The 14,217-nt window shown below is 46.4% G+C and overlaps 1 protein-coding gene across 1 annotated transcript in view; it reads right to left on the reverse strand.

Moving 5' to 3' along the window:
• cdh23 (cadherin-related 23) overlaps window positions 1-14,217 on the reverse strand; it is a 285,383-nt gene that overhangs the window by 171,172 nt on the left and 99,994 nt on the right. The window contains exons 12-14 of the mRNA XM_038782950.1: window positions 7,589-7,649; window positions 3,878-4,023; window positions 2,780-2,915 (exon numbers count right to left, since the gene is read on the reverse strand). Of these exons, the coding sequence (XP_038638878.1) occupies window positions 2,780-2,915; window positions 3,878-4,023; window positions 7,589-7,649 (343 nt within the window). The remainder of the gene's footprint in view (window positions 1-2,779; window positions 2,916-3,877; window positions 4,024-7,588; window positions 7,650-14,217) is intronic.

Below are 14,217 nucleotides of genomic sequence, written 5' to 3' on the forward strand. Positions count from 1 at the left end.
CTCTTGTCCTTCTAGATGGTAGCTGTCATGGGCTTGGAAGGTGCTGTCTAAGGAACATAGAACATAGAACAGTACAGCACAGAACAGGCCCTTCGGCCCTCAATGTTGTGCCGAGCCATGATCACCCTACTCAAACCCACGTATCCACCCTATACCCGTAACCCAACAACACCCCCCTTAACCTTACTTTTAAGGACACTACGGGCAATTTAGCATGGCCAATCCACCTAACCCGCACATCTTTGGACTGGTGAGTTCCTTGGTGAGTTCCTGCAGTGCATCTTGCAGATGGTGCACACGGCTGCCATTGCTCATCGGTGGTGGAGGGTTTGAACGTTTTTGGAAGGGATACCAATCAAGCGGGGCTGCTTTGTCCTGGATGGTGTCGAGATGCTTGAGTGTTGTTGGAGCTGCACTCAACCAGACAAGTGGAGAGTATTCCATCACACTCCTGACTTGTGTCTTGTAGATGGAGGACAGGTATTGTGGGGGGTCAGGAGGCGAGTTACTCGCCATAGGATTCCTAACCTTTGATCTGCCCTGGTAGCCACAGCATTAACGTCACTAGTCCAGCTCAGTTTCTGATCAATGGTAACCCCCAAGATGTTGATTGTGGGGGATTCAACGTTAGTAATGCCATTGAATGTCAAGGGGTGGTGGTTAGATCCTCTCTTGTAGGAGATGGTCATTGCCTGGTACTGTGTGATGCGAATGTAACTAGCCACTTGTCAGCCCCAAGCCTGGATATTGTCCAGGTCTTGATGCATTCCATTGAAACACATAATATTGAATTGTTCAGCCCCAAAACTCCAAAGCTCCATGGACTCTCAAGTCAGATATTTGATACATTTTTGGACACTTGGGGAACCAAGGATAGTATGGGAAAGGCCACAACCACATCAGCTATGATCTTAGTGATGGCAGAGCAGGTTTAAGTAGTGAAATGGTCTGCTCCTAGATCCTTATGGTAAGGGGAATTCTAAATCAAGGGATTTTCCAGATTCCAGAGGTTTTAAGAGGATCCGTAATGGAAGATTGTTTCCACTGAAACAAGAGGCCATGGAATCAGCTGGAAGAATGGAGGAGGGAGGTAGAATAAATATTTATTCACAGAGATACCTGATCAAAGAATGCGCATCACAAGTGCCGATGAAACGGAAACTTGGTCATATAATTGGAGGTTTTAATATACAAGTACAGTTCTTGAGTAGGATAATTCTTTTGGAATGAAGGAATTAGTCATGGAATTAGAATAGAAAGCTCCTCTGAAGAGTTAGCACTGATATGATGGGCTGAATGACCTACTGCCCCATTTTTCCTCGGTGGAAAACAAAATATACCTCAACACTATTTAAAAGAGCAGGGAGGTTAGCTCATGTTCTGGCCAATAACGATCACTCAAACATTATTAAAACAGACGACCTGTTTGTGGGATCCTGAGGTGCATATATTGGCTGTTCTGTTTTCCTATCGTACAACAGTGAGTCCTCCTCCTCTTCAGGTACCAGGCCCCAAGAGGTAATTGGCAACCATGGACCTCCACTGGATTGTTCTATGGTTATGAATGGCAAAGTACCACAGTGGTTTGCTGTTGCCTCATGTGGTCTAGCTGACCACAGCAGTGACAGCACTGCAAAAAGTACTTAATTGGCTGGAAATATGATTTGGGGAGATTTCAAAGGTGCTTTTCGACCACAAATCCACTTGTTCTTTACCCACAAGTGCTCTGCATTCTAAATAAGACAATTGTAAAATTTGGTTCAGATCCTCATAGATACATAGAAGATAGGAGCAGGAGGCCTTTTGGCCCTTCGAGCCTGCTCCACTATTCATCACCCAACCAATCCCAACCGATCATGGCTGATCATCCAACTCAATAGCCTAATCCGGCTTTCTCCCCATTCTCCCCAAGGGGCTGGTTTAGCTCACAGGGCCAATCGCTGGCTTTTAAAGCAGACCAAGCAGGCCAGCAGCACGGTTCGATTCCTGTACCAGCCTCCCCGGACAGGCGCCGGAATGTGGCGACTAGGGGCTTTTCACAGTAACTTCATTGAAGCCTACTCGCGACAATAAGTGATTTTCATTTCATTTCAAGTGCTATACCCTTGAATATATTCAAAGTTTTTGCATCAACTACCTCCTGTGGTAATGAATTCCACAGGCTCACCACTCTTTGGGTGAAGAAATGTCTCCTCACCTCTGTCCGAAATGGTTTACCCAGAATCCTCAGGCTGTGACCTCTGGTTCTGGACACACCCACCATTGGGGACATCTTCCCTGCATCTACCCTGAGATCCACCCTCATTCTTCTGAACTCCAGCGAGAACAATCCCAACCGAGTCAATCTCTCCTCATACGACAGTCCCGTCAGCTCTGGAATCATCGGTCACAGAAAGCTGTGACAATGGACATGGAGAGTTCAGAGTTCATGGTGCACTAAAGGTCTAAACAGAGGCGAGCTGCCTTCCACCCTGCACCCCTCTCTCCTCCTTAAAATCTACATCTTTGGTCACAGGTCCGATTAGCTCCTCATGTCAATTGGTGTTTGATAACTACAGAGCACTTGGGGATGTTAAAGGCTGCATATATGCAAACTGTTGTCATTGCTGCCTATTGCACCCCCCCCCCCCCTTTCACATCTGGGATTTTGGCAAGACTGATTTAACCAGAAAGGGGGCCACCTGGAATCTCCCCGGCCCGCCTATCCTGCACCAAGGTGAGCGTAGTGTTCATCTTTGGATTAAGCAAACGCCAGGATAAACTGGAAGAATAGAATTACCCGTGTCGCTGTCACTTGCTCGGACTACAATGACTGATGTGCCAATTCCTGCGGTTTCCCTCAGCCCGAGTCGGTTATACTGCTGCTGGGTGAAAACCGGTGTTTCATCATTCACATCCTCCACATAGATGATCACCTAGATAACAAAAAGGGTCAAACCACGGCCATCAGGAATCAAGAAGAGTGAATGGCCGAGTTATCAAGAATCCGTTAGTGATTGAATCACAACCGTCCACCATCAGGTTTCCCCTTACACTGAACACAGAACCAACCTGAAATAAGTGGCTTCGCATCAGGGTTTTAGTGGGCCAGACCCAACAGCATAAACATTGGCCCACACAGCATCAGCTCAGTTATAAACTACTGACCGACATGATTGTGAGTGAACGCCCCAAGATACTTAGGGGTCCATCTGCAATGCATTGTGGAAACGGGACGGACAAAGGGCAAAATAATCAGACAGACTGGAGGAACGCTGGCCCGCATGCTATCGAGGGGGTCAGGATACAAGAGCTCAGCAGCCTTCTGCAGGAATGTTGTCTTCATTTCTGGGCACTGACCCCCCCCCCCCCCCCCCCCCCCCCCCCCCCCCCCCACCTCATAACTCCAAGGGTTAAATTAAGAGCAGGGATTAGACAAACTGGGGTAGTATTCCCCGGAATTTAGAAGATTAAGAGGTGCGGTTTGATTGAAGTGTTTAAGGGTATTAAGGGGGAACTGATAGGGTAGATGGAGAGAGGGCTGTTTCCAGTGATTGGGGGTGGGGGGGGGGGGGGGGTCTCAGATAACGGGAGATATCGTAAAATTAGAGATGGCTCTCTCAGGGGTGAAACTAGGGATCACTGATCAACACGAAGGGCGGTAGAAGTTTGGAACTTTGGTAAACAGCAATTGACGCCCGACAAACAGTTAATTTTAAATTGATAGATTTTTATTAATCTAAGGTATTGAAAGATATGGGACAAAGGTGGGTATATAGAGTTAGATCAGGTATCAGACATGATCCCAGTGAATGGCGGAGAGAAGACCCACGGGCATTACATGGCCAACATTCGATGTTGGCCTGAGTACGCGGACAGACCGAAGGTTTTTCCTTACTCTCACAGAACTCCTCATCCTCCCAAAGTCATTGTAGGCCTCCACCTCCAACACATGAGTGGAGCTGCTCTCTCTGTCCAAGGGCTGGGGACCCCTCGAGATAAGTCCAGTATCTTGATCCAGTTGAAAGTTGCCATTGGGATTTCCTTAAAAATAAAAGCGGAGAATTGAGTGGTTGATACTAAAGTTAAAAATAAGTCTCCTTGACCAACCTTCCTTCAACCAGTAAGAGTGATAACTTATTTTCTTGTTGACTTCCTCTGAAGTAGATTCATTAGATGGGGTGTAACTTGTCACAGGATGCAGCCCGCACCAGTTTGGCAGTTACTCGAAATCACTGAAATTCTCGGAAGAGGACTTTGCAGATAAGCAGAGTCTTTGCCTCAGTCATCGCTCGGGAAAATGGAATCTTAACTCTTGCTAATACAGGAGAAATGTGCCTTATAAATACCAGCCTTTGGCACAGTCCACCATTGACTGGGTGCGACTGTTACAAGAAATTTGAAGTTTATGAATCAAGTGGGTCAGGCAGTACAGTGGGCAGAAAATATTTCACGAGCCCTGAATGGGTCCTTTTTGAGTCTGGGGGCTTACTGTTTATCCTAAACTCTATATGCAGCTGGTGCACCCACATCTGGAGTACGCACCCACAGTACGCATTTCAGACAGATATACAGCTTGTAGAGAGAGTGTAAAGGCATGTTATCAGGAAAATGGAAGGCATACAGGGACTACCTTATGAGGAGCATTTAAGAATTCTTGGATTACAATCTTCAGAGAAGAGAAGACTGATTTTTGATTTAGTTGAGGTTTATAGGTTGATACATGGTCTTACTACCTCGAAGCCTGAAAAGGTCTTCTCTCACAAATACTGTCTTTTGCGTAGTCACCCGTATAAACTACGAATTTGATTCATGTCTTGATATTTGTAAAAAAAAAGAAATTTCATGTCGAGTTGTTGATATTTGGAACGCTTTGGCTAATTCTGATGTGAATGCTGAAAATGTAGTGACTTTTAAAAACAGTGTGATTACTATGTATGCGTTGTCTGATGTTGCTGATGTTCTTGTTTTTAATATTGCGCCTACGTGCTTTGCACTGTACGGCAATAAATCTAAATAAATAAGTAAACATTCTTTGTTACGCTCTCCATATTCAAGCATTAATTACAATTTTCTGCGATAATCACTTCACAGTGAGCATTGCTGAAGCACTCTTATAGAACTGAAGGAGTTTACAGAAGGATGCCATTTCCCATCACCGCTGGAGCAACTCTAGACTAATCACGCTCCCTGGCTCTCTCCCCGCATTCTTGTTATCTTCCTCCGTCTCAAGTAATTACCCAAAGACAGAAAGAAGATAGGTGGAGATGATGGAGGTGTGCATTTTAGAAAGAAGATGACCAAGGGATGTTAGAGTGAAGCGAAGGGACAGAGAGAATCCTGGTATGTGGCCAGATGGATTACAAAGCAGAGGAGCAAGTCATAGGAAGTGCAAAGGGATCTCTGTTCTTGTGCCTGGAGGTCAGAGTACAGGAGCCCACTGATGGGACTGAAATGCATCTCACAATGCAGCAGGATGGCACAGTGGTTAGCACTGCTGCCCCAACGCCCAGGGACAGGTTCGATTCCAGCCTCGGGTGACTGTGTGGAGTTTGCACGTTCTAGGTCTGTGTGTGTGTGTGTGTGCGTGTGTGCGTGCGTGCGCGTGTGCGCGTGTGTGGTTTTCCTCCGGGTGCACCGATTTCCTCCCACAATCCAAAGATGTGCAGGTTAGGTGGATTGGCCATGCTCAATTACCCCTTAGTGTCCAAAAGGTTAGGTGGGATTACTGGATTACAGGGATAGGATGGGGAGTGGGCTTAAGTAGGGTGCTCTTTCAGAGGGCCAGCGCAGACTCGATGGGCTGAATGGCCTCCATCTGCACAATAGGGATTCTGTGATTCTTTTATGAATTCAGAAGAGCCAATTTTCAAATACATCCATCTTAATGTGTCACCTTACAGATTAATATTCACGATTGTGCCTTCCAAAGGAATTTTCCAAATCCTGAAACAACCTGCATTTATATGGAGCCTTCAACATAGTAAAAAAAATGTCCCAAGCTGCTTCACAGGCGTGCCATCAGAAAAAACCTGATGGCAAACCATATCAGAAAATATTAGGACAGGCATACAAAAGTTTGGAGAAAGAGGTAGGCAGTAAGGCGATTCTCAGAGGAGGTGAGGGACATGCAAAGACTGGGAATCCGGAAATGCATGATAAGGGAGGGGCGTGGGTGGTGAACAAATGGTCAAAACTCTTTCTCGCTCATTCCATTGCTTGTGGGGGTCCCACTCACAATCACCCCTCTTTTCGATGACCTCTACTTGACCCCATGTCGCCACTTGCATTCAATTCAAACGTCCTCATCCTTCGGTCTACAGCTTGCACCCTGCAGTACACACATGTGTACGTGGGGTACGTGTGCGTGTACGTATGTAACTTTCCTTCCATCACTCGGTCTTTATTTGTGTCCCTGTGAAGGAGGATCATCACCCACGTCAAAGGCGGACTCTCAGGAAATAAAGAGAATCAAACTCTGGGAAAACAGCGGCTGATGAAACAGTTGGGTGGTGGGAAGGCCTGCCGTGGTGTATTGGAGAATTAAATCCTCTACAACTTTCACGGCACAAAGATGTTTTCAACAGTTAAAACATAAACCGGTTCTTTGACGCAACAACCTCAAAACTACTGGCAACAATAAAGAGCAGATAATTGTTTAACCCGCTCCATATTTGAAAAGGAGAGGAGGTCCACCCATTTATTTTAATGGTTCTGGTAAACTACCGAATGCTATAGGAATGTGTTGACCCTTCAACTGCCTATTATTAACAACTACAATTCGTAGCCGAACCCATTAATTTTTAACGATCAGTTTTCGAAAACAAAGAAATATGGCACCAAAGATTATCTGTTGAGTTTTCATGAAGTTCACACTCCAACTTTCTTGTATTAACCAGACCGTTACAATGCTTTTTTGCTGCAATGAAAATAATTGATTTATACTGAATCTTTCAAAAGCTCAAGATCATAGAATTGACAGTGCAGAAGGCGGCCATTCAGTCCATCGAGTCTGCACCAGCCCTTGGAAAGAGCACCCTACCTCAGCCACACCTCCACCCTATTCCCATAACCCAGTAACCCCACCTCACCTTTTTGGATACTTAGGGTAATTTAGCATGGCCAATCCACCTAACCCGCACATCTTTGGACTGTGGGAGGAAACCGGAGCACCCGGAGGAAACCCACGCAGACACAGGGAGAACGTGCCGGCTCCGCACAGACAGTGACCCAAGCCGGGAATCGAACCTGGGACCCTGGAGCTGTGAAGCAACAGTGCTAACCGCTGCCCACAGAGGTCCAAAGGAGAGCACCTCTGGGGGTGCGGTGCTCCCTCAGTCTTGCGATGGTGTGTCAACGTGGATTACGTGGTTCAAGTGTCTAGAGTGGAACTTGAACCCCCCAAACGTCCAAGTAGGCTTGAGTCACCGTAAGGAATCCTTTAACTGAATGCTCTCTCAACGGATGTGACTTCCCTAATTGGAGTGAATGTGGGTAGCCAAACCCCGTCAACAGAAAACATCTGCTTCTTATTTAAGCAGCTCCTTAATTAAGTTCTGATGCTTTTTTGCTAAGCAAGGCAAATGCAGCAGGGGAATGTCGATGTTACCTGAGAGGATTCTGTACAAAACCTTCCCATTAACTCCTTCATCTGCATCAGTGGCTTCCACCTATTAAAAGAAAGGAAAGCCAGATTCAGCAATAACAAACCACAATGGATATAATGCATGGTGTGTTGGCTTTTGAGTCACAATCTTGTAGGCTGAAGGCACTTGTGTGTTATCACACAACTGAACTCCAATTTTTTCTTATCAGAAAGAAAAAAATAGACATATTTATAGACTTACCAGGTCTCAGAAATACCTCAAAAGTTTTTAAAAATTCATTCATTCTTGGTATTGCGATATCGCAGGCTAGGCCAACATTTGTTGTCCATCCCTAATTGCCCTGGGGAAGATCGTGGTGTGCTGCCTTTCTAAACAAAAATAGAATTCCTACAATGCAGGAGGCCATTTGGCCCATCGAGTCCGCACCAACTCTCTGAATGAGCGTCTCACCTAGGCCCACTCTCCCGCCCTATCCCCATAACTCCACCTAATCTGCACATCTATGGACTTCTTCAAACGGTAACTCCCATTGTTGTGGGTTTGCCCACATTGCTGTTAGGGAGCGAATTCCAAGCTTCTGACCGAGGGACGATGAGGGAATGACCGACATATTTCTGGGCCAGGATGGGGCATGACACTCGGGAGGGGGAATCACATTCCGATGCGTTGGCTCCCTTTGTTCTTCTAGGTGGTAAAGTTCGCAGGTTTGGAAGGTACCTTAAGAATTCCTGCAATGCATCTTTTAGATGGTACGCACTTCTGCCACTGTGTGGTTTTTGAAGGTGGGGAGGCACTCGAACACAATGTGTTACAATGAAGTGAAGTGATAGTTACGTAGGAAAATGTGACACACTCATTTTTCCACACAGCAAGATCCAACAACCAATTAAATGACTGGCCAGTGAATCGGAGCCGGAATTCTCCAGCCATTCGCTCATGGGGGAATTCTCTCGTCCCACCACCCCCCTCCTGTGGATTGCTCAGCGCCGAGGGGTGACTTCAATGGGAACTCCCACTGACAGCGAAGGGAGCAGAGAATCTCACGCCAGCGAACAGCGGGCCGCCTCTCGCCGCCAGGAGCCACGTGGCTGGGAGGCCGGGGAATCCGGCCCGTTTTCAGTCGCATTAACTGAGGGAGATGCATTGGGCTATGTGACTGGCAAAAGGGTTTGCTTATCAATTACACATTTTTGAATCGTGCAATACTATCATCTTTCTTCAGTGAAGAATGTTTCGGTCTGAGGCTTTGAACCCGCCAGAAATAATAACGTGAGACATAGCCTGTCCTAATGACAGGAAAAGCCAAGGATAATAGAACACTTGCAAAACAAAGCAAGCCAAAGGTTAAGATAATCACCTTGAGCAGGGCATTTTTGACACATTATTAATCATTTGAAAAAAAAACACATTTAATCAAGTACATCAAAACACATTGTCCACTGATCTCGTCCTTGAGGAACTTGAGTGTTTGAATTTCCTGGGGAAAGCTAGAACGACACTCTATTGATTCTTTTGTTTCCCTCTTCTGAGTTTCCATGTAATAGTTGAGTGAATTCTCCTCAAAAGGCACTAAAGACCAACTGGAGCACCCTCTACTGGTTCGAGGTAACTGACCTGTGGTGCTTCCTGGTTTTGGGGTGCAAGTATATTTGGTTTCGGAATACATCTCAGATTCTAACTATTACGAACATTTCGACTGCACGCATCAAGGAGACCGCACCCCAGTTATTGATCCAAATCACCCTCCTCTTCACCCTGGACAATTTTCCATTCCCGGTGAGCTTGGGCGTATCCCACATGTGGGAGAGAGGTTGATGTTTCAAGTTGAATAAGGTTCTTCTTCTGAACTGGATCCGAAGAGTCATACGGACCTGAACGATAACCCCGTTTTGCTCTCCATTGATGCTGCCGGACCTGCTGCGACTTTCCTGCGTTTTCTCGTTTCATTTCAGATTTCCGGTGCCTGCAGCATTTTGCTTTTATATCCAAACGTGCCTGTCTACGCACATATGTTCCAGGAATGTGTGTTTTCATGCATGTGCATTTTTGCCATGTTCCTGGCCTCAATCCAGTTCAAGTCTTTTCCAAGTGTACGACGTGCATAGCTTTCTTCAAATGACTTTTCCCGGCTAGACTGGATACTCTTGGTGTATTATCAAGCAGCTCATTACAGGATATTGGATCTTTCTTCCCGTGACAGAAGCTGCCTATTATTTTCCCTCCTAATTATGTTGTTGGGTTAAATGTTGCCTGCATGAGCTGTTCTCCAAATGGTTACACCAACAGAGGGAGGTGACCAATACCAGTTAAAGCCACCGTCTGGATTAGAAGCCCCGGTCTTCTCCTTACAAGACCGGTGCTTAGGTCAGCAGGCCACAGTTCCACCATTTTACAGCACCGTCCCTCCCTCATCCCGGCCGACCCCCCCTCCCCCCGGGCCGACCCATCCTCCCCCCGGGCCGACCCACCCACTGGCCGACCCACCCCCCCCCCCACCCGACCCACCCCCCTCCCCCAAGGGGGGTGATGCTTATTTTCCACTTTCGAGCTCAGGCCCAACTACATCTGCAACATCTACAACAGCACGGTAGCATAGTGGTTAGCACAGTTGCTTCACAGCTCCAGGGTCCCAGGTTCGAATCCCGGCTTGGGTCACTGTCTGTGCGGAGTCTGTACGTTCACCCCGTGTCCCCGTGGGTCTCCTCCGGGTTCTCCAATTTCCTCCCACAGTCCAAAGACGTGCAGGTTAGGTGGATTGGCCGTGATAAATTGCCCTTAGGGTCCAAATTGTCCTTAGTGTTGGGTGGGGCTACTGGGTTATGGGGATAGGGCGGAGGTATGGGCTTGGGTAGGGTGCTCTTTCCAAGAGCCGGTGCAGACTCGATGGGCCGAATGGCCTCCTTCTGCACTGTAAATTCTATGAAAGGAAATAAAGAGAAAAAAAAAGTCACTTAAAAAGCCCACAAAAGACCGCTTTGTCAAAGGTGAGCACCTAATATCATCCTGAGCAATACACTGTGCTTTAAAGTTTGAACCCCCACCCCCATTAAAAGCCAGTTCAAGCCTATTTCAGAGGTAGATTTCAGAAGTAGATACACCTTTGTGCTTTTGTATTAACTTCCCCCACAAGATTTGGTGAGCGGCACGGTGGTGCAGTGGTTGGCACTGCTGCCTCACGGCTCCGAGGACCCGGGTTTGATCCTGGGCCCCGGGTCACTGTCCGTGTGGAGTTTGCACATTCTCCCCATGTCTTTGTGGGTCTCACCCCTGTAGTGATCATCGCTTGAGTATGTACAAAAGGGGCTGATGGGAAATGGAAGCACCACCAGGGGGCAGCACGGGGACATACAAGAGTGACGCCGAAGGCCCTCCCCTTCACTTGGTTGCCCACATTCTCCACCAAGTGAAGGGGAGGGCCTTCGGCGTCACTCTTGTATGTCCCCGTGCTGCCCCCTGGTGGTGCTTCCATTTCCCATCAGCCCCTTTTGTACATACTCAAGCGAGGATCACTACAACCCCCACAATCCAAACATGTGCAGGGTAGGTGGATTGGATTGGCCATGCTAAATTGCCCCTTAATTGGACATTTAAAAAAAAACCTTCTCCACAGTATTTAACACTCGTCAAGCCATAAGCAGTTGTGTGTCTGCATGGGGGCGGCTTGCAATCACACAAGGTATTTTTCTCCATCTTTATATCCAAATAGCAGCTGTAGCCGCTGAAAAAAGAACACGATGATTGCAGAAAACTACTTTAAACAAGTGCAGAACAGCAGAAATAGCCCCTCAAATGTTAATATGATCTTATATAAAAGCAAATTACTGCGGATGAGTCCTAAATCTCCTTCACTTAACCTTCCCAATCCACCTAACCTGCACATCTTTGGGTTGTGGGGGTGAAACCCACGCAAACATGGGGAGAATGTGCAAACTCCACACAGACAGTGACCCAGAGCCGGGATCGAACCTGGGGCCTCAGCAGCGTGAGGCAGCAGTGCTAACCACTAGGCCACCGTGCTGCCCATTTTTAAACACACTTCTACCACACAACCTCATAATCGCCTCCGTTTTAATAAATCAGCCCCCATTTTTTGAGTCCTACTTTCTATTTGTATTTTCTTATAGCAGTCAACATCCTAATATAACTGTGCCGAACTCTCCCTATTGTCACATTAACAATGTGCTGAACAGAATCTAATCATTGAAGGCAGCGATGGACAACCTAGGCCAGTGTGTGGCCCTAATTCATGTCAGTGGCCTGCAAGGTTGAAATTGGGGTTTATTCACTATCTGTGACCCCATGAATAAGATTAAATACCTTTAATACCCAGCAAATATTTCATAATGTTAATAGAAAATATTTAACCATTTATATAATAAAGAACTCGCATCATATTCAAATGGTAAAAACATAATAAATATTTACACTTTGGACACGGAGGGAGCACACGGCTCTCAGTGAATGTTGTGAGCGATCAGCACGCTTCTCACTTCACCTGCCCTCGCTTTACCAGTGAATCACTTCAGTCACACCGGTCGGGAAAAGCCACATGGACGGAAGTCAATGGAACGGGCAACGGTCAACAAAATGTCTGGTGGGCCGCACTCAGGACCCAGATGCATGTGGCCCCCGGGTCGTAGGGCGACCACCACAGGTTTACGAGGATGTTAGAGTTCTTCCTTTTGATTTCCCTTTGTTCCCATTTCTTTTGTGTTATTTTATTACCTTTGACCCGTGGACTCATAAATCGTAAGCAGTGGGCTTAAGCCGAGATAGCCTGCAGGTCAGGACAGTGTGGTCCAGAATTTGCGTTTGGAGGGGCGAGGTGCTGAGGGAATCTTAAGAACCAGCTTTGGAGGAGGTTGGCTCGAGTGGCTGGCTGGTTGGCATCCTGTGGGCTGTCCAGGGACAGTGTTCTGGCTGGGAGCAGTCAATGATCGGGTGATCAGACCTTGAAGGGAGTAGGAGCTCTCTACCTGCTGAAAGGGCTGCTTCAATGTTCTAAAACAAGTGAGTGCCTGGCACATCCTCACTATACAGTTGAAATGATCCTGAATCTACAAAGAAAGGAGACAGCCTTACCAGAGAAAATCCATCAAGCTTAGACAGAAGAAGCATCAAAATGAAAGCTTGAATTTCTGTAAGACTTCAGCTAAGAACTATCAGAGATCATTTATCCTTTTCACGTCATAATTTTTTCTTCTTTCTCCACCTCGCCCTCTGTGTTGTCTATGCATGTATGTGTGTAATATATATATGACGGCAGGGTAGCATAGTGGTTAGCACTGTTGCTTCACAGCGACAGGGTCGCAGGTTCGATTCCCGGCTTGGGTCACTGTCTGTGCGGAGTCTGCACATTCTCCCCGTGGGTTCCCTCCGGGTGTTCCGGTTTCCTCCCACAAATCCCAAAAGGCGTGCTTGTTCGGTGAATTGGACATTCTGAATTCTCCCGCTGTGTACCCGAACAGGCACCGGAATGTGGCGACTAGGGGCTTTTCACTGTAACTTCATTGCAATATTAATGTAAGCCTACTTGTGACAATGAAGATTATTATACAGTGAGGAAGTTGCAAAGGGGCAGTTGGGTTAGTGGGATTAGGTAGTGAGTTACATTTTTGTCAGTTTAATTACATTACTGTTAAATAATAAAAGGTTATTTGTGCTAAATTTACAAACCTGGGGACTGCAGTGTTTTGGGCTGAGCCAAAGTCCACAGGTATTTAAAAATAACATTTCATTTCACTTGCTTTGCGATTCCGGATCAAGTTGGATTGGAATGGACTGTGCATTTTTCCAGGGATTGTGCCAAGGAGGATTCAGGGGCTAAGTATGCAAACCTTAAAAATTTTTTAAAACAATAGTTTCACATGCTCATTTTCACTTTAATTAAACGAACGATTCTATGGAGAGCAGTTGATCATCTTTGGTTTGTCGATGGGCGTTGATGAACCTCTAGATGGAGCTGCAATGTTACATTCACAAGTTAACACCAACTGGGCGCAGATAAAAACTGAAGTTAAAAGTTAAAACAAAAACAAGCAGTGAGCACTTGCGAAGCTCAAAAGGAGTTTTATCACCACTTCTAGCCACTTAAGAAAAGTCCATTGTTGGACGTGGAGTGAAAGTACTATCATCAGAGCACAAAGAAACTGCTCCGATATGCTTATCTAAAAGCACTGCAACTGAATCTGAAGAAAAGGCTGAAATTCAGCATTCCGCTAAAAGCCAGCAAATTGAAGTTGAGCTTTGGAGTGGTCCTCTCTCCCCTTCCCACATATATATTATCTGTTATGTCCCAGCACCTTCTACTGTTCCTGCCCAGACCCAAGACAAATGAATTACCTTTAAAGCAGCTCAAACCAGCATTTCTCACTCCCCCTCATTTCTTTTCCATCTCCAAATTGCTCTGTGCTTTCAACTTGCAGGGAGCACTCAGATAGCTTTTGTACTTCAAGCACAAAGCACTTCATTCGCTTTGCGAATAACAAGTTATTTTCAAGATGGCCGCTTTCACATATCGAAGGTTCCGACTCTCACAGATCTGACGCAGGTCTTGGGAGCTTATAGCTGGCGTCATTTACGATCAGATCTCCTACTCCAATTCAAATCACCCTGGATCGATTGGGGTCCC

This window comes from Scyliorhinus canicula, chromosome 22 (assembly GCF_902713615.1).
Source record: "Scyliorhinus canicula chromosome 22, sScyCan1.1, whole genome shotgun sequence".
Taxonomy (NCBI): Eukaryota; Metazoa; Chordata; class Chondrichthyes; order Carcharhiniformes; family Scyliorhinidae; genus Scyliorhinus; species Scyliorhinus canicula.